Raw genomic sequence first — 20,759 nt, forward strand, 5'->3', positions numbered from 1 at the left:
CAGAAGGTAAACCTAGAGACATGCACCCTGTATGTATTTAGAAAGTTTAGCCTATCTAGTTCCCCCTCATTTGTGTCAAATTACAAACTGTAATTTGATCTCCCCCTGTGTCTCATGATTGCCATGGCAGAGATGGCAGATAAGCCCATTTGAAAGCACAGGCTGTTAACAATATGTCGGCTACCATGAATCAGGATTAAAAACAAAGCAGATTTATTTTAGGGTTAGTATCAGCTGCAACAAAGAAAGTTTTTTTTATTTGAAGGTTATTATGCATCTTTTCGAGCAGAGAGGACGTTCTGAGTTCAGGTCAACTTTAACCACTTGAGGACCGCGGTGTTAAATACCCCTAGTTACCATGCCATTTTTTTTTTTTTTTTTAACAGAAATAGGCCACTGCAGCTTTAAGGCCTCGCTGCAGGGCCATACAACGCAACACACAAGCGATTTCCCCCCACCCCCTTTTCCCCCACCAATGGAGCTTTCGGTTGGTGGGGTCAGATCACCCCCAGGTGTGTTTATTTTTTATAAATATTTATTGTATTTTTTTTAAATTACATTTCAATTGTTTTATTAATTTTAATATCCCTCCCTCCGTCAGCCTATCACCGCGGATCGCTTCTGTATCCCCCAGGGGGACAGCCACCAAGTACAACGCTGCCTTAGATTGCAGCACTGTACAGACTTATTAGAAGGCAGTTTCGCCGTCTAACAGTCTCCGAAAGGCGATTGCTGATGGGAGGCTAAAGGCGGAGCTCAGTCATCAGAGCAGGGATACGTGCTCCAATGCAATCCCCATTCCAGGCCATTCACACCAATCGGTGTGGAGTGGCCCTGGAGTTGCCGCGGCGTTCCTGCCAACTGGCGTGGAGCGGTCGGCAAGTAGTTAAGCTAGGTACACACCATTCAATTTCGCAGCAGATTGATCACTCAAAACAATTATTTCTGACATGTTACACCAGCTACTGATGGATAACAGGATCAATTTTCTGATTGATAACTGGACCAATTTTGTGCAGTTGTAATCGGGAGCTGATTGGACAAGGCATAAATAATCATTTTGGCACATCAATCTGCTAGGGAATTGAATGGTGTGTACCTAGCATAAAACTTATCTATACTTCAAATTCTAATTAAAAAAAAAAAAAAAAACCTGAATGCAACCGATGTATATCACAACTCTCAAACAGTATTGCCAAAGAGAAATTCTGGCTTATTACCTGAAGCTGTGGAGACATCCCTCTTCCAGTCATGGATTCCATCCTCCGCTTTATGTCAGACAAATCCTTCACTTCATCCAGCTCAACCCTGTTACCAATTTCAGGCTTATAGTCTATAAATAGAGATACACATGTATAAGAATATAAAGAGAAAAAATAGAATTCAATGAACAAATGGGAAAGCAATCATGACACACAAGATCAGATAAACAAATTGTGAGAAAATAGTGCAGATACCAAGGCTGTCCGATTGCTCAGTCTCTGTAAGATCGTCCCTGGAGCGTCGCTGATCATCACAGGAGTCATAATCAGTCGAGAGGTGTTCAGTTTCTCTCACCTGGAGGAGAAGACGTGGTAATGTTATACCTGCCCAAGACAAAACCTTTACAACATAACATACACCAGTCATATGTTCAGAACTCATTGACTGCCCTTTTGTGCTATATAAAATTTATGTTTAATGAGGACAAATAATATGGACAAGGTTTTAAGCAAACCGGTAAAGTGAGAAACTGTCTTGGCCTCTTTCTAAAGACTAGGGCCCACATCAGTTTGTGATGGTTAAAATGTATCCAACTGAATTAGACACTTCACATAAAAAAAAAAACTATGACAAAGTATGCGTTTTCTCCTAAGCAAGGGCACTAGTTCTGAACTTAAAGGGATACTGTAGGGGGGTCAGGGGAAAATGAGTTGAACTTACCCGGGGCTTCTAATGGTCCCCCGCAGACATCCTGTGTTGGCGCAGCCACTCACCGATGCTCTGGCCCCGCCTCCGGTTCACTTCTGGAATTTCAGACTTTAAAGTCTGAAAACCACTGTGCCTGCGTTGCCGTGTCCTCGATCCCGCTGATGTCATCAAGAGCGCACAGCGCAGGCCCAGTATGGTCTGTGTCTGCGCAGTACACTCCTGGCGACATCAGCGGGAGCGAGGACACGGGCGTGCAGGCGCAGTGGTTTTCTGACTTTAAAGTCAGAAATTCCAGAAGTGAACTGGAGGCGGGGCCGGAGCATCAGTGAGTGGCTGCGCCAACACAGGATGTCTGCGGGGGACCATTAGAAGCCCCGGGTAAGTTCAGCTCATTTTCCCCCGACCACCCTACAGTATCCCTTTAATGAAATGGCAAGTTAGTACCTGCACCTTAATTCAAACAGCTATACAGAACAGTTTAATATTGTTTTCTAGTGGTTTATTCAGTTAGCACATGAACAAAAGCATTACAGCTTTAAAATAAAAGGTTTATGTGGGGCAATGTTATAGCATGTGAAAAAAAAACAAAAAAACAAACAAACATAAAATACATTCAAGTTTTGTTCACATCATGTTTAACACCACGGTGTTAAATTCCCCTAGTGACCAGGCCATTTTTTACAGAAATAGGCCACTGCAGCTTTAAGGCCTCGCTGCAGGGCCGTACAACTCAGCACACAAGTGATTTCCCCCACCCCCTTTTCCCCCACCAATGGAGCTTTCTGTTGGTGGGGTCAGATCGCCCCCAGGTGCATTTATTTTGTATAAATATTTATTGTATTATTGTATAAAATACATTCAAGTTTTGTTCACATCTAAAATTGCAGCGATTTTCTGAGTATTTTTTTCCTCCTCCCGACGCAATTCCAACGTCAGGAAGTGAACTCTTTGACCTGGAAAAAAATAAATACAATGGGCTCTATTCTCAAAGAGCCAAATTTTCCGCAAAATTTTACCGCTATATTCCCGCCAGTGGTAAACTCAGCATTTTTTCCACATTCACTAATATTTTCCGCATGTTTTCCGCATGCGGGAAAAAAGATGCGGAAACAGCAATTATTCATGCGGGAATGATGCGGTAAAAAGGTTGCATGAAAAAGAGTTTAAAAAAACAAAAGTTAAAGTCCAGCAAACACAGCCCTTAAGCCTCCACACTTCATTAAAGTCAATGGGATGCGGAATATATCACCTACTATTTGTAGGTGATAAAAAAAAAATCGGTAATTAACGACGAAATGATGCGCCTGAACATTTTTGAGAATTGATCTTTTATTGCAGAAAATACCGACTTTTGCGGAAATTTTTCCGCATGAATCCCGCACTTTTACCACACTTTTTCCGCATGCGGAAAAAACATGCAGAACATTTTGAGAATTCCAACTTGACGGTATTTTGGGTGCAAACTTCCCGCATGTACTTTACCGCATGCGGGAAGTCTTTGAGAATAGAGCCCAATGCATTTATTCTTAAAAACCCGAACGCAATTGCCGGATAAAAACAACAACAAAAAAAATGATTTGGGAGCGTTTTGTGTTTTTCCTATACCTTCCATTGCAGCAAAATCACCCCGAAAATGGTACATGCATTGCTTTTGTGCACGGAAAGCAGACCAAAACGCGCAGATATGAACTATCCCATAAGGATTCATTGCACAAGGTATTTAAGGGTTGCCGGCACTCAAAAAAAGCGCAAAATGCCCAAGGTGTGAACTAGCCCTCAGGGAATGTTAAGTTATGATTCTGCCACAAGTCCCCCTGTCATTATGGATATCAAAATGACATATAAATACTATTGTACTGAAATATTCCATTCATGAATCTAAAGCAGCACCAGGACTTTTCCCTGTTCCAGACATCAGCAAAAATGTGATTTGCTAAGGCTGGAGAAGTACAAGCCATAAATGATCCAGTAAACCAGTACTAAAATAATTAAAACCTGCCAGCTATTAAATGGTATTAAAGTGTACCTGAGACGGGGGATATAACATTTTATACATACCCGGGGATTCCCCCAGCCCCCATCCGGCCTGATCTCTCCCATGCCCTGGAAAGTCCTCCGATGCAAGTCATACTGTGAAGGCGCAAGCTGGCTGTGCGCGCTTCCCCATCGTGCTGCTGGGGCTGGGAGCATTTTGCGCCTGCACAGGTGCAGAACGTTCCCGCCCATGGGAGCGAGACAGTGGAGCGCACACAGCCTGACTGGACGACTTACAGGGGCCAGTTGCGGAGGCTGCATGCCGCGGAGGACGGCGGCGTGGGATCGATCAGGCCGAAGTGAGCTGGAAGAAGCCCCAGATATTTATAAAACTTTTATATCGCCCCATCTCAGGTACACTTTAAACAGAGATGCTAGGTTTTTTTCCCAGTAAGGACTGAAAAATTTCACCTGGGTCATATTACAATATAGCAAGAGTTTGAGAGTTCAGTGAAATACATGTTGCTGCAGTATCCTGCAATTCCCTCAAAGTTACTTTTAAACAGTTAGGTACTTATCCTCCAGAGGTTTCTCCGAGGATTATCATTCGCACTAGGGATGGTCAATGAGATGTAAATAATTTGGAGTTGATGTAGCATTATGCAAACTTTGTATGCAGCTTAAAAATGAACTAATCAAATCCTGCTGAGGTAAAATTCAAATGGTTCATTTCCAAGCTGCATATAAAATTTACATAATCATGCATCAACACGGCATTATTTGCATCTCATTGACCATCTCTAGTTCCCACTACTGGGACCCTTCTTTGCAGCCACAATTCCATCCATGACCTTTAAAAATACATTTGCATTGTGTGGAACCTTTAGATCCCGCTCTGATCAGATGTCATTCAGAGAGGCATCTATCTTTACTCTAACTTTACATCTAACTTTAATCCAGAAAATCTCTGTAACTGGATAAAACCCAATTTACATGCAAAAACAACATTTGCCATAACTACTTTCAATGGTAATATATGTCAGATCTTAATCACTCTTCCTGGGAGGGACCTCTCTAAGCAGGTAGTAAAATCTCTTTTCCTCCATGCACAGCGCATATCATTTTTTTTTTACAGTCCTATGAATAAAAAGCTAATTTATTAAGCATATAAATCGCCCTTGCATGCATGCATACATGTTAATAAGGACACTTCTATGTCCATTTTTTCTAAGCTAAATAAGCCCAGTTTATCTATTCTTCCTTAGAAAGCGAGACCTTCCATCACTTAATGTATCTTAGCCGTTTCCCTACTTGTTATGAAACTTTAATGTCTTTCCTATAGTGTACAGCCCAACTTGTATCCCAAAGTCGAGATGTGGCCTCACAAGTGATTTCTACAGAGGATCTCAAACTGTGATCAGACACTCCAAAATGAAGATAAAACCACCCAATGGAAATACTGAATGCAAAAACCTGTATACGCTTGCCCTTAAAGTGGACCTGAACTCTTGCACAGGACAGAAGGTAAACCTAGAGACATGCACCCTGTATGTATTTAGAAAGTTTAGCCTATCTAGTTCCCCCTCATTTGTGTCAAATTACAAACTGTAATTTGATCTCCCCCTGTGTCTCATGATTGCCATGGCAGAGATGGCAGATAAGCCCATTTGAAAGCACAGGCTGTTAACAATATGTCGGCTACCATGAATCAGGATTAAAAACAAAGCAGATTTATTTTAGGGTTAGTATCAGCTGCAACAAAGAAAGTTTTTTTTATTTGAAGGTTATTATGCATCTTTTCGAGCAGAGAGGACGTTCTGAGTTCAGGTCAACTTTAACCACTTGAGGACCGCGGTGTTAAATACCCCTAGTTACCATGCCATTTTTTTTTTTTTTTTTAACAGAAATAGGCCACTGCAGCTTTAAGGCCTCGCTGCAGGGCCATACAACGCAACACACAAGCGATTTCCCCCCACCCCCTTTTCCCCCACCAATGGAGCTTTCGGTTGGTGGGGTCAGATCACCCCCAGGTGTGTTTATTTTTTATAAATATTTATTGTATTTTTTTTAAATTACATTTCAATTGTTTTATTAATTTTAATATCCCTCCCTCCGTCAGCCTATCACCGCGGATCGCTTCTGTATCCCCCAGGGGGACAGCCACCAAGTACAACGCTGCCTTAGATTGCAGCACTGTACAGACTTATTAGAAGGCAGTTTCGCCGTCTAACAGTCTCCGAAAGGCGATTGCTGATGGGAGGCTAAAGGCGGAGCTCAGTCATCAGAGCAGGGATACGTGCTCCAATGCAATCCCCATTCCAGGCCATTCACACCAATCGGTGTGGAGTGGCCCTGGAGTTGCCGCGGCGTTCCTGCCAACTGGCGTGGAGCGGTCGGCAAGTAGTTAAGCTAGGTACACACCATTCAATTTCGCAGCAGATTGATCACTCAAAACAATTATTTCTGACATGTTACACCAGCTACTGATGGATAACAGGATCAATTTTCTGATTGATAACTGGACCAATTTTGTGCAGTTGTAATCGGGAGCTGATTGGACAAGGCATAAATAATCATTTTGGCACATCAATCTGCTAGGGAATTGAATGGTGTGTACCTAGCATAAAACTTATCTATACTTCAAATTCTAATTAAAAAAAAAAAAAAAAACCTGAATGCAACCGATGTATATCACAACTCTCAAACAGTATTGCCAAAGAGAAATTCTGGCTTATTACCTGAAGCTGTGGAGACATCCCTCTTCCAGTCATGGATTCCATCCTCCGCTTTATGTCAGACAAATCCTTCACTTCATCCAGCTCAACCCTGTTACCAATTTCAGGCTTATAGTCTATAAATAGAGATACACATGTATAAGAATATAAAGAGAAAAAATAGAATTCAATGAACAAATGGGAAAGCAATCATGACACACAAGATCAGATAAACAAATTGTGAGAAAATAGTGCAGATACCAAGGCTGTCCGATTGCTCAGTCTCTGTAAGATCGTCCCTGGAGCGTCGCTGATCATCACAGGAGTCATAATCAGTCGAGAGGTGTTCAGTTTCTCTCACCTGGAGGAGAAGACGTGGTAATGTTATACCTGCCCAAGACAAAACCTTTACAACATAACATACACCAGTCATATGTTCAGAACTCATTGACTGCCCTTTTGTGCTATATAAAATTTATGTTTAATGAGGACAAATAATATGGACAAGGTTTTAAGCAAACCGGTAAAGTGAGAAACTGTCTTGGCCTCTTTCTAAAGACTAGGGCCCACATCAGTTTGTGATGGTTAAAATGTATCCAACTGAATTAGACACTTCACATAAAAAAAAAAACTATGACAAAGTATGCGTTTTCTCCTAAGCAAGGGCACTAGTTCTGAACTTAAAGGGATACTGTAGGGGGGTCAGGGGAAAATGAGTTGAACTTACCCGGGGCTTCTAATGGTCCCCCGCAGACATCCTGTGTTGGCGCAGCCACTCACCGATGCTCTGGCCCCGCCTCCGGTTCACTTCTGGAATTTCAGACTTTAAAGTCTGAAAACCACTGTGCCTGCGTTGCCGTGTCCTCGATCCCGCTGATGTCATCAAGAGCGCACAGCGCAGGCCCAGTATGGTCTGTGTCTGCGCAGTACACTCCTGGCGACATCAGCGGGAGCGAGGACACGGGCGTGCAGGCGCAGTGGTTTTCTGACTTTAAAGTCAGAAATTCCAGAAGTGAACTGGAGGCGGGGCCGGAGCATCAGTGAGTGGCTGCGCCAACACAGGATGTCTGCGGGGGACCATTAGAAGCCCCGGGTAAGTTCAGCTCATTTTCCCCCGACCACCCTACAGTATCCCTTTAATGAAATGGCAAGTTAGTACCTGCACCTTAATTCAAACAGCTATACAGAACAGTTTAATATTGTTTTCTAGTGGTTTATTCAGTTAGCACATGAACAAAAGCATTACAGCTTTAAAATAAAAGGTTTATGTGGGGCAATGTTATAGCATGTGAAAAAAAAACAAAAAAACAAACAAACATAAAATACATTCAAGTTTTGTTCACATCATGTTTAACACCACGGTGTTAAATTCCCCTAGTGACCAGGCCATTTTTTACAGAAATAGGCCACTGCAGCTTTAAGGCCTCGCTGCAGGGCCGTACAACTCAGCACACAAGTGATTTCCCCCACCCCCTTTTCCCCCACCAATGGAGCTTTCTGTTGGTGGGGTCAGATCGCCCCCAGGTGCATTTATTTTGTATAAATATTTATTGTATTATTGTATAAAATACATTCAAGTTTTGTTCACATCTAAAATTGCAGCGATTTTCTGAGTATTTTTTTCCTCCTCCCGACGCAATTCCAACGTCAGGAAGTGAACTCTTTGACCTGGAAAAAAATAAATACAATGGGCTCTATTCTCAAAGAGCCAAATTTTCCGCAAAATTTTACCGCTATATTCCCGCCAGTGGTAAACTCAGCATTTTTTCCACATTCACTAATATTTTCCGCATGTTTTCCGCATGCGGGAAAAAAGATGCGGAAACAGCAATTATTCATGCGGGAATGATGCGGTAAAAAGGTTGCATGAAAAAGAGTTTAAAAAAACAAAAGTTAAAGTCCAGCAAACACAGCCCTTAAGCCTCCACACTTCATTAAAGTCAATGGGATGCGGAATATATCACCTACTATTTGTAGGTGATAAAAAAAAAATCGGTAATTAACGACGAAATGATGCGCCTGAACATTTTTGAGAATTGATCTTTTATTGCAGAAAATACCGACTTTTGCGGAAATTTTTCCGCATGAATCCCGCACTTTTACCACACTTTTTCCGCATGCGGAAAAAACATGCAGAACATTTTGAGAATTCCAACTTGACGGTATTTTGGGTGCAAACTTCCCGCATGTACTTTACCGCATGCGGGAAGTCTTTGAGAATAGAGCCCAATGCATTTATTCTTAAAAACCCGAACGCAATTGCCGGATAAAAACAACAACAAAAAAAATGATTTGGGAGCGTTTTGTGTTTTTCCTATACCTTCCATTGCAGCAAAATCACCCCGAAAATGGTACATGCATTGCTTTTGTGCACGGAAAGCAGACCAAAACGCGCAGATATGAACTATCCCATAAGGATTCATTGCACAAGGTATTTAAGGGTTGCCGGCACTCAAAAAAAGCGCAAAATGCCCAAGGTGTGAACTAGCCCTCAGGGAATGTTAAGTTATGATTCTGCCACAAGTCCCCCTGTCATTATGGATATCAAAATGACATATAAATACTATTGTACTGAAATATTCCATTCATGAATCTAAAGCAGCACCAGGACTTTTCCCTGTTCCAGACATCAGCAAAAATGTGATTTGCTAAGGCTGGAGAAGTACAAGCCATAAATGATCCAGTAAACCAGTACTAAAATAATTAAAACCTGCCAGCTATTAAATGGTATTAAAGTGTACCTGAGACGGGGGATATAACATTTTATACATACCCGGGGATTCCCCCAGCCCCCATCCGGCCTGATCTCTCCCATGCCCTGGAAAGTCCTCCGATGCAAGTCATACTGTGAAGGCGCAAGCTGGCTGTGCGCGCTTCCCCATCGTGCTGCTGGGGCTGGGAGCATTTTGCGCCTGCACAGGTGCAGAACGTTCCCGCCCATGGGAGCGAGACAGTGGAGCGCACACAGCCTGACTGGACGACTTACAGGGGCCAGTTGCGGAGGCTGCATGCCGCGGAGGACGGCGGCGTGGGATCGATCAGGCCGAAGTGAGCTGGAAGAAGCCCCAGATATTTATAAAACTTTTATATCGCCCCATCTCAGGTACACTTTAAACAGAGATGCTAGGTTTTTTTCCCAGTAAGGACTGAAAAATTTCACCTGGGTCATATTACAATATAGCAAGAGTTTGAGAGTTCAGTGAAATACATGTTGCTGCAGTATCCTGCAATTCCCTCAAAGTTACTTTTAAACAGTTAGGTACTTATCCTCCAGAGGTTTCTCCGAGGATTATCATTCGCACTAGGGATGGTCAATGAGATGTAAATAATTTGGAGTTGATGTAGCATTATGCAAACTTTGTATGCAGCTTAAAAATGAACTAATCAAATCCTGCTGAGGTAAAATTCAAATGGTTCATTTCCAAGCTGCATATAAAATTTACATAATCATGCATCAACACGGCATTATTTGCATCTCATTGACCATCTCTAGTTCCCACTACTGGGACCCTTCTTTGCAGCCACAATTCCATCCATGACCTTTAAAAATACATTTGCATTGTGTGGAACCTTTAGATCCCGCTCTGATCAGATGTCATTCAGAGAGGCATCTATCTTTTGGGCACGTCAGGAGAAAGTCTGCCAGTGTATGGTAGTGATCATATCTTTATTTCAGCAGAGAAGTGCTTCACATTTCACATAACTCTATAAAAATACATGCCATTTGCAAGGCTTGAAGATGGTAATGACCCAACTACAGGACTTTAATGTTAGTTTTATGAGTCATCTCATACTTTCGAATACAATTACTCCGGGTGGATGCAGAGAAATGTTCTTCCAGATCAAGTGTCACCACGTAATAAAGTAAGGGAATACTCACAGGACTGCTCCTTTGTGTCTGGCTGGAATGCTGCATGGAATATGCACTGTCAGACAGAGAAGGTGTGCTGGATCCTAGCAGGTCGTACTGTACAGGCTGCTTAACACATCCAGATGACTTAGATTTCAGGATGTCCATTTCCGTACTGTGATCAATACTTAGCTCAGAGAAGGAGGCCAATATTCTCAAACTGTGCGCTTGTTCCTCCTGTTTTCTAACCATGTCTGGGGAGTCCCAGGCACTTAGGTCAGTCAAGCTTTCAGAAAAGTTCCGCTGCTTAACATTTGATCTTGATACAAGCTTATTTCCATCCTCGGCATTGTGTTTTTGTAAGTCCACTGATAGGAGAGACATCATTGCTTCTTCATTTCCCAAAGCGTCTTGAAGCTTCTTAACCTGAGCGCCTAGTTTCTGAGAGTAGGACTGCAACTCTGTTACACATGCATCCCGCTTCTGTTAGGAAGAATATCAGAAAACATATTAGTGAAAAGGCCTATTTCCTTTATTTTTGAAAAACTGCAATAACCGTTTCAAAAATTATTTTTAAAAAGGGCAAATTTAACATGCAGTAAGTTAACGCTCCTGACTATTTCTCTAAAGTGTCATTCACATTTTATGCAAGCTTTCATATTTAATGCACTACAAAATGCATTAGAACTGACAGCCAATGTTAAGCAATGAGCTTGGTTACAGCGCAAGCGTTTTTACGTGCACTGTTAAAAAATATTGACAGTATGCTGCATTTCTGCCGATGGCACGCGCATTAATGAATCTATTGTACGCAGTTGTGGACATAAAGTAAGCCAAATGGTATCCAAAATATCTCAAGACAGGAGGAGGTGAAAATGGTGTATGGTAGGAGGAAGAGGGTTGAAGTGAAAGTAAAGGAGAAAGTGAAAGTTATGGAAAAATAATTCAACTGAGTAAGAAAGAGAATGAGTCTTAGAGTGCACCAGAGAGGTCAATGTAAAGCGATTTTTCACTTACCCGGGGCTTCCTCCAGCAACCATGAGTATGGATGGGTGCCTTGCAGTCCCACCACGGTTCTCCATTTAGCGGCAATCAGCCCTGGTAGCTGGCTCAGTGACGTCAGCCGGGGTTTTCGGGCCGACCGAGCCAGATACTGGGGCGGATTGCAGACAAATGGAGGCACTCGGGAGGACGGCGCAGGACGCATCCATGCTTATGGAGCCAGAGGAAGCCCCAGGTAAGTATCAAATCTTTTTACATTGACAATTCCTTTAAAAAAAAAAACCAGCGCAGTACGCTCCGGTCCACGTGGCGGTGATTGACAGTGCAGGCGCAGTACAGGCCGACCTCCAGGTCAGCCTGGCGTCATCGCCGGGGTCCAGGAGGCAGCTGCGGGGAACTGCTCACCGCAGAGCTGCAGCGAGGGACATGCTGGGAGCTTGGGGCTGGAGGAAGTCCTGGGTAAGTAGCACTTTTCATTCTAGATGCCTGATAACTCCTTTAAGGAAAAATGAGGAGGAAAAGGGAAAAGCCATGGAGAAAGGAAGGAAAGAGAAAGGAAAAGGTAAGAAGAGAAAAGAAAGTCTCTCACACACTCTTGCCCCGATTCAATTATGTTTACTTATGAGTTTTCTCACAGGAGATATTTTCAGACATTAATAAGAAAATAACTTTCAGCCTTCTCCCAAATCATCTTCAATCAAGTTGAATTCCAAATCAACAGTTTGCTATTTCTTCTCTCGCCTACATTTACGCTTGTTAGGTGCTGAAACAATACATTCCCTAGGTTCTCAATGTGTGGTACGCGTACCCCAAGGGGTACTTCTGATGGGTCCAGGGGGTACTTGGGCTTGATATACTTAACCAAGAATGACAAATTTAGAGTTTAAGAAAATGATAAATCTTATTTAAACAAAACCAGATTAGTGTTTTAGCTAATTAAAAGCAATAGTAAATGCTTGGAAATTGTTTAGAACCAATTATAATGTACTACGATTAAATGCATATATTTGTCAAGGGGTACTTGTGATAATGTTTACTATGCTAGGGGGTACTTTGTCAGTACAGGGTTTGAAAAGGGGTACATACCAATAAAATGTTGAGACACACTGGTATACAAGATGAAAACCATCAAAATTCAAAACAAATGTAAACTGGATCAGGACCTCACTTTTCCTTCCCTCCATTACACTCTTTCCTTTTCCATTGAAGATTGTTCTCAACACCACCCCAGCCCCCACCCCCATTGGCAAAAAGCAATAATCATAGCCAGAAATTATCAAATACCAACACTTTGGGCAATAAAGTATAACTGTACAGGACTTTAAACAATTATGAAAACCTGGAGATGCTCAAGCACCTCTGGTGAGAAATATGCATGCCCAGCGTAGTCTTAACCTGCTGCAGCAAAGGTTTCTGTCCAGACCTTTCAGCTGCTGTGGTTTACCAGTTATAAAAATGTAAAAGTAATAACCTCCAGAACATGAGGGCCCTTTAACACTGGGGTGGTGCAGTGCGGCGGACTAGAAGTTATGTAAATCTATGGCGACGGGTCAGTGTAAAAGCCTGCATCGTGCATTCTTAGAACCCCCCCCTTTTTTTTTGCAATACGCTGCCGCGCACGGGATCACATCGGCCACAAGAAGTGATTGTCCCTTTCTGCTTGGCCGGCTGCCAGAGGGAGATTACCGTGTACTAAAGCGCAAATCCCCGAAGGCCTGTTTTTGGCAGTGCGGCCCCGCTGCCGCCAATCTGCAGTGTGAAGCCAGCCTGAAAGAAGCCTTGGTTGTTTCAAAAAGCTAACTATGAAGTACTTAGTAAAACAAAATTTCAAAAGTGATTTAAGAGAGTATTCTTTGTTGAAGTCATGCACTCACCTGAAGCTGCTGATGGACATGTTCAGCTTTGGCTTTCCAGGAATCACATTCTGTGCACAGTTCTTGTATTCTGTTGTTCAGCTCTGTTATTTCTTTCTTGGTAGTAAAGAGTTCGGACTCTCGTTCCCCAGCCAATTTCTCTGCAGCTCTCAGCTGCTCCCTCAAGGCATCCTGTAAACAGACAAGCAGTCATCATTGGGTAACATTAAACTGACTACTGCAAGTATAACTCTAGTTAAACTACAGTGGCTTGCAAAAGTATTCGGCCCCCTTCAAGTTTTCCACATTTTGTCACATTACTGCCACAAACATGAATCAATTTTATTGGAATTCCATGTGAAAGACCAACACAAAGTGGTGCACACGTGAGAAGTGGAACGAAAATCATACATAATTCCAAACATTTTTTAGAAATCAATAACTGCAAAGTGGGGTGTGCATAATTATTCAGCCCCCTGAGTCAATTGGTGTTTTCTTTGGACTTCATGGAGTTGTTGCTCACCATATTCTCTTAGACAACCTCTGAGGCCGTCACAGAGCAGCTGTATTTGTACTGACATTAGATTACACACAGGTGCACTCTATTTAGTCATTAGCACTCATCAGGCAATATCTATAGGCAACTGACTGCACTCAGACCAAAGGAGGCTGAATAATTACGCACACCCCACTTTGCAGTTATTAATTTGTAAAAAAATGTTTGGAATCATGTATGATTTTCGTTCCACTTCTTACATGTACACTAATTTGTATTGGTCTTTCATGTGGAATTCCAATAAAATTGATTCAAGTTTGTGGCAGTAATATGACAAAATGTGGAAAACTCCAATGGGGCCGAATACTTTTGCAAGCCACTGCATATTTCTACTAGAACAGTTTTCAGTGAGGATTTTTTTCACCCCCTTGGGAATACTCCCTGAAGCTACTTGTTGAATCTCTGGGATATGATGTGAAGAGAAATCTCTGCAACACAGACAGGTGACATTAAATGCCAGCTAGAAGTTCAAACTTACCTCAACTCTATCCAATACAATTTTAACAGTTGCGACTATCCAGTTCATTAAAGAGTACCTGAACTAACATGTAACATGATGAGATAAACATGGGTACATACAGTATACTATAGTACTAAAACTACTTAGAACCTGTGTTCATTTTTTTGCATTGGGAGAGTTAAAGGAGCAGTGTTTTTTTTGTATGCAAATTTAGCAGTGGAACGCAGCCACAGCTCTCCTAAAGAACACGTTTAGGCTCGGGCATCTGTGTTTAAGTACACGAACTGAGAATGCAGGTGTGTAGGGTGATCAAAGAGCACCATAGAAGGAAAAAGCACAGAGAAACTGGAGCCCAAATGGTGCAGTATGTCACAACAGTGGTCAAGTGCCAAAATGTAATGGATTGTACTTACAAAGCAAAGGTTGCAGACGGGCAACCAACCACTGTAGGCAGGTGAGATGAACAAACCCAGACTCCACTCGGGTGTCCAGAAGGGCTGGACACGGTCGCTATTTGTATACTAAACAACAAACTTTTATTTGCACTGGCACCGGGTTTCTTGGGTGTGTGCCCACTTCCTTGGGTGCAATAAAGTGCCAGAAAATTAATGAACCCAAGCAGAAGGCACCTCTTGCTAGTATAGCAGCCCCCAGTATAGGTACAGGTGCCTTCCCAGTATATATTGCCAGTATAGTTGCCTTAGTATAGGTATAGGTGTCTCCCAGTATAGATGGCTAGTATAATTGCCCCAGTATAGGTACAGGTGCCTCCCAGTATAGATGGTTAGTATAGTTGCCCCCCAGTATAGGTACAGGTGCCTCCAGTGCAGCGGCAGGGGAGAGCAGGCCGAACCTACTCACCCTCCTCCTTCAGCCACCCACACACGGCATCTATCTATCTTGTTCCTTCCAGGTGTTGTCACTTTAATAACAGCGCCCCCTGTGATGACATGTGGCTACGGCATCACAGGGGGCGCTGTTCGAATGCGACAACACCTGGGAGAAAGTAGATTGTAGCAGTGTGTGGCCGAAGAATGGCAAGTAGGTTCTGCCCACCTACGTGGCTGTTCGCCCCGTGCTGATGCATCCGCTCTTCTCACGTTGGTGCAGCCACTATCGCTCCGCCCCCTAATACCGGTAAAACGTGATTGTGCATGTTATGATTACCATGCACAATCAAACCGTGGTATACAGTCATACCGGTATACCGCGGCAACTCTAGTCTGAAGCCAGAATTAAAACAAAAAAAACATATACTTACCTAAGGAGGAAGCTTCTGGGTCCTATAGAAACCCCCCATTCCTCTCACTGTCCCGTCGTTCCTGCGCTGGCTCCCACGTTAGCAGTCTCCAACTGATGGGTCTGAAACTGCTCTCTTCAACAGCGGGAGGCTTCGGCAGTCTTCGGGCGCCCGTGTGCTCCCGAAGACAGGCTGCTCCGTACTGCCCATGTACAATCTATAGCTGTTCAAATACCAAACAAATTGTAAGCAGTTTGGAAGTGGGCCAGTCAAAATCAACAGGACAACAATCGAAATGGCCCAATTCTAAGCTGCATACAACTTGCTCTAAATTACATGCAAGCAGGAATTATAAGAATCTCACGGACCAGCTCTACAGTTTGTACTGGCATATCCGTATTAATAAAATTAGCTTTCTTAAAATTACAAATTTCCATCAGAACTGTAATTGTAATCTGATGTTAAATTAAGTCCAAATTTCCATTTGTAGCCAGCAATAAATTCAGGAAAAATAAATAGATTTAAATGGAGCTTCACTGTAACCATTGTAATTGTAACAACTGAGTAGAAACTGCATAGATAGACGTAGCAAGTAACTTTGAAGACCTGAAATCTACTAAATTTGTTTGCCAATAAAATTGCCATTAGAGTTGAAAAGGTGAAACTGCTTTTTTGTCCTCATCAACAAAAGCAGAATTTCTATTTAATACAACCCTGTAGAGCAGGGGTCCCCAAACATTTTGGGTTGAGGGCCGGGTCAATATACATCAGACTGCTGGGGGGCCGGAGTATACATAAAATGATGTAGAAGTATTTGCGGGGCAGACAGTGAAGCATACCCATGTGACAACCTGCAGTCCAATGTCACTTGATGTGGAATTTGATTGGAAACCAGCGAATTAATGCTTTCTGGCTTCCATGTGGATGGGTGGTGCCAGTACTGCTATTCTATATGCGGACCACGAATATTTAAAGATGTAGTTGACCCCATCTATAAGAACATTTTGTGTGTGGGGCCGGTAAAAAAGCCTCAGGGGGCCACATTTGGCCCGTGGGCCTTAGTTTGAGGACCACTGCTGTAGAGGGTCACTACCTCCCTGTCTGGCAGAATACAGTATTTTACAACCTTAGAAAGCTCTACTGCATTGGTTGCTCTCTAACAAAGCCCTGCTGAGCTTTGGCAAATGCCGATATTCGGCTGCTTCAGAATGCCAGCTATACCCACTTCTCCCTCTGCACACCCCTGATACAGCCAACCTGCCACAGCCATGCCACCCTGTGGGCACCATCACCCGACCTCTGCACTAATATAGAGGTCAGGGAGAAATCACACAGGGAGAGAACAGAAAATAATAGATCATCAACTGGTCATATTATGATAGGACTGGTATTCGACAAGATTCAAGAAAGCCCTGTTTGTGATGGCATCCGACACTGCTACTCTTTCATAATGCTTTGTAAACAAGGATTCATTTTCAACATAGCAGGGAGGCAATATAAAAAAAAAAAAAAAAAAAAAAAAAAAAAAAAACAACACACAACATACACAAAATATTAAACCTAGCAGCTGATGTAGTCAAATCTTACCAGGCTAGTTTCATCTTGTTTGTTCAGACTTTGGTGGTTTTCAGTCTGTGTTTGCACCTCTTCTACCAGCTTCTGAGACTGCTCCTCCCACCGTCTGAGATCCTGTTCGAGCACCTTGATCTCTTGCTTATTCTTTTCCTCTCTCTCACTTTCCTCCATAGCCCTTTTAGACAAAGTGTTTTGTAGGGTGACATTCTGTTCCCGTATTTCTTGCAGATCTATTTTGGTAGCATCCAATGACTGGATACTTTCTGCCAGCTGATTTTGCAACTCTGACATACTAGCTACATTCTGTTCTTGCAAGGTCTGAACTTGTAGCTCCTTTTCCATCAACACTGCTTCTTTCTTCCTTAGGGTGTCTTGCAGTCTTTGTAACTGGTCAGACAGAGCTACAACAGCTTCTTCCCTCTGTGACAAGCGAGTCCTAAGTAGCTCACTCTCTTCTTGCAGGTTTGTATGTTCCATCTGAAGAAACTCCAATGCCTGTTCATACTGCCGGTTGGATTGCTGTACACTTTGTAAATTTGTCTCCAGAACCTCAACCTCTGAGACGTGCAGCTCTTCCAATTGCTGTCTCAAGGCTTGTAGCTCAGACACACGTAGGGATTCCTCCAACCTCTCTTTGCCCATGTCTCTTTCTTCCAGCTGTTCAGCCCCTTTTCTAAGCTCGGCTTGCAGGTTATCAGCTTCTCCTAGACCTAACTGATCTAGGCTTTCCTGGCTGTCGCTGACCTCATGCCTGTTTGGACCCAGCCGTTCCAGCTCCTGCTGCAGCTTCTCAATGACTTCATGCAGTTGTTCCACCTCCTCTTCTTGGCTCTTACGGTGTCTATCCTGGTCACTGCGAAGATGTTCAACTGTGGACTTCAACTCTTCCACATCAGCTGCCTGAAAATATATTTAAAATATCTCTTTATAGTATACTGCAATATGAATATAAGGAATAAAAATATTTGCAAACAAAATTAACATGAAGTGAATCGGTTTGTGTTTTACTGACTACAATCTAACTCTGCTTCAGACCTATAAGTACACAGTTTAGAATACGGGTATAAACCAGGGCATTCAAACTGGGCGAGTACAGGTCTATATAAAAATGCACGCCTCCTTGCAATAAACTCCACACCATTTGCTTTCTGCACTGCTGCAGAAACATGGTAGAACCCTGGAGTGCCACTTACCGGTACTTCCTAGGATTCTGCATCTGGCCTGCCTCTTCTTTTACCCTCATTCACTTGCTCTATGCTTTAATTGAAGAGGGCAAGGCAAGACTGCTGAATGCCCAGACATGTCCCCATACCTACCAACTGCTGCGATGCCACAGGTGTGTGAGGACAGAGAGGGTAGCAGCCTGTGATAACGCTTTGTTTACTGCACAGTGCGTCTCTGATAATCGTACAATTACACTGAACAGATATCTTGACTTCTGACTTGTGGCTCTCTTCTGCCTATACAACTGCAAACAAAAAACCTAAAGTCACCTGCTCTCCCAAACCTAACTTAGCTCCATTTTTGACACCGCCTGTCAAATGATCCCGTCCACTGGCTTGCTAGGACTTGATATGGGTGGCGGACAGGAAGCCCCCTTCCTCATGAAGTTGTACCTGAGTGCTGATTTTGCAGTCCTCAGACATGACATGAGATTTTTTTGGCCACCGGGAAATGCCACCATGTGTCAAACGTAACATGCACGTTGTTACCAAATGCTGCCATTTAGCTGCATATAAGTACAGCCGAATGGCGCTTGTGGCCATCAGCCAGGAGGCTGAACTGCTCAACAAATGAACAGTTCAGTTGCCTGTGACCTTAGTTTAACCTAGCACCTAACCTCCAACTGTATCAGAACACAGAAGAAATGAACTCATGGGTTATTTCCAGTCATAAATGAATATAAAATGTGTTTTACATTTGGCAATGCTGTTTGCCTTCTTTCATGCACACTTCTGTTGGTGGTGGAATACAGCAGGCAAAATTACACAAATTCTGAAGAGCCCATGTCACAAAAACTGATCTGAATTCTCCATCAGGATTCAAGGACTCCCCTTGTTTGTCTTTGTTCAATTCACACCAAATGACCAGGAAGAGTACTAAACTACTCCGTTCTGCCGTCAGTGTCGGCCTATTCGTTCCCCCAGGGCAAGCCTCGACCCCACCGAACGGGTCGCATCGATGCCACCCCTAAGATGGCCGCCGCCTTGATCCGCGGCTGCGCAGTACGCTTTGCCGCGATTGCGACTGCGCAGCCTTTAGCCCGCCTCTCGCCGCGTACGGGTCCCGGCATCCTCCTGAAGCGTGCGGCGGGAGGCGGGCTAAAGGCTGCGCAGTCGCAATCGCGGCAAAGCGTACTGCGCAGCCGCGGATCAAGGCGGCGGCCATCTTAGGGGTGGCATCGATGCGACCCGTTCGGTGGGGTCGGGGCTTGCCCTGGGGGAACGAATAGGCCGACACTGACGGCAGAACGGAGCGGAGGACGCGCAGGGCGTCCTCAGTGGATTCGGCTAGAAAAAAGGTAGTGTAATTTTCTTAGTTTTGGCCTCGGAAGTCCTTTAAGCGTGTTTAAAACCTTTCACAGTCTTAGGCCAAGTGCACACCAAAACCGCTAGCAGATCGTCAAAACGCTAGCGGTTTTGGGAGCAGAGAGCAGATATTTGGCCGGGTGCACACCAAGCGGATTTTGTATGCGATCCACCAGCCGCATCAGCCAGTGAAAACGCTTGGCTATTGTATTTCAATGTGTGGTGCACACCGGCGGTTTGAGGTTTTTTAGCAAACCGCAAATGCGCAGCAGGAGGCGCGTTTGCGGCTTGGCAAAAACCTCAAACCGCCGGTGTGCACCATCCCATTGCAATACATTAGCCAAGCATTTTTCCAGGCGGATGCGGCCGGCGGATCGCTCCAAAAACCGCTCGGTGTGCACTGGGCCTTAATGAGAATGATCTCTGTAACAACTGTGAATGAAGGCACCTCATCCCCAGCAGTCAAATGGTTAAAGACAATCTGAATACATTTGGATGACAACCTAACGGCCAGCCTATATGCAATGCAGTTTTTCTACATCAGTAGTGAAGGATGCTGTTGAGCTTCAGTGATTTTTCTAGACTCCCTGGTTCAGAAATTATGCAGAGTGCCCTTGCGGTCCCCCAGTGATGTTTTTGCTTGACCTTTACATCAGTACCCTAACCAAGCAGCTTTCAGGAGGTAAAGTTAGAATTAAAACTCCCAAAGAATCATTATACCCCCTAGAAAGCATCCAGGGCTACTGAGGTAAATAACCTGCCTAGTGTGCAGTCTTACAACCAGATAGGTACGGTTACCAACTACAGGGTCACTAACTCTTACTCTTTACCCTGAGTCCACTCTCATGTCTTCAAAGACCTAGTGGTCTTATACTTGAACATACTTACATTTTTAAATAGGACCATGATCATGGGGAAGTTTACTAATGATATATAAATTGATGCAGCCCTCTTTTCTTTGCAAGCTTTATAAAAACGGCAACATTCCACCTCAAGGGCTATCTTTTTGGCTAGTGCAGCACTAACCCATAACTACTAACCACCATGAAACCAGTTTTCGGTAGTTACTAGATAGTGGCATCTTTTCCACACTAAA

At 43.5% G+C, this 20,759-nt stretch overlaps 2 protein-coding genes across 5 annotated transcripts in view; one reads left to right on the forward strand and one right to left on the reverse strand.

The window, feature by feature from the left end:
* The window catches only part of PRMT2 (protein arginine methyltransferase 2), a 486,423-nt gene that overhangs the window by 333,904 nt on the left and 131,760 nt on the right, over positions 1 to 20,759 (forward strand). The gene's annotated exons all lie outside the window — the stretch shown is intronic.
* Positions 1 to 20,759, reverse strand: part of PCNT (pericentrin) — a 168,027-nt gene that overhangs the window by 39,860 nt on the left and 107,408 nt on the right. For all 4 annotated transcript variants that reach the window (XM_068245316.1, XM_068245315.1, XM_068245317.1 and 1 more), the window contains 7 exons: positions 17,148 to 18,035; positions 13,326 to 13,496; positions 10,480 to 10,932; positions 6,861 to 6,960; positions 6,624 to 6,736; positions 1,458 to 1,557; positions 1,221 to 1,333 (listed from right to left, as the gene is read on the reverse strand). In XM_068245316.1, the coding sequence (XP_068101417.1) occupies positions 1,221 to 1,333; positions 1,458 to 1,557; positions 6,624 to 6,736; positions 6,861 to 6,960; positions 10,480 to 10,932; positions 13,326 to 13,496; positions 17,148 to 18,035 (1,938 nt within the window). The remainder of the gene's footprint in view (positions 1 to 1,220; positions 1,334 to 1,457; positions 1,558 to 6,623; positions 6,737 to 6,860; positions 6,961 to 10,479; positions 10,933 to 13,325; positions 13,497 to 17,147; positions 18,036 to 20,759) is intronic.

This window comes from Hyperolius riggenbachi, chromosome 7 (genome assembly GCF_040937935.1).
Source record: "Hyperolius riggenbachi isolate aHypRig1 chromosome 7, aHypRig1.pri, whole genome shotgun sequence".
NCBI lineage: Eukaryota > Metazoa > Chordata > Amphibia > Anura > Hyperoliidae > Hyperolius > Hyperolius riggenbachi.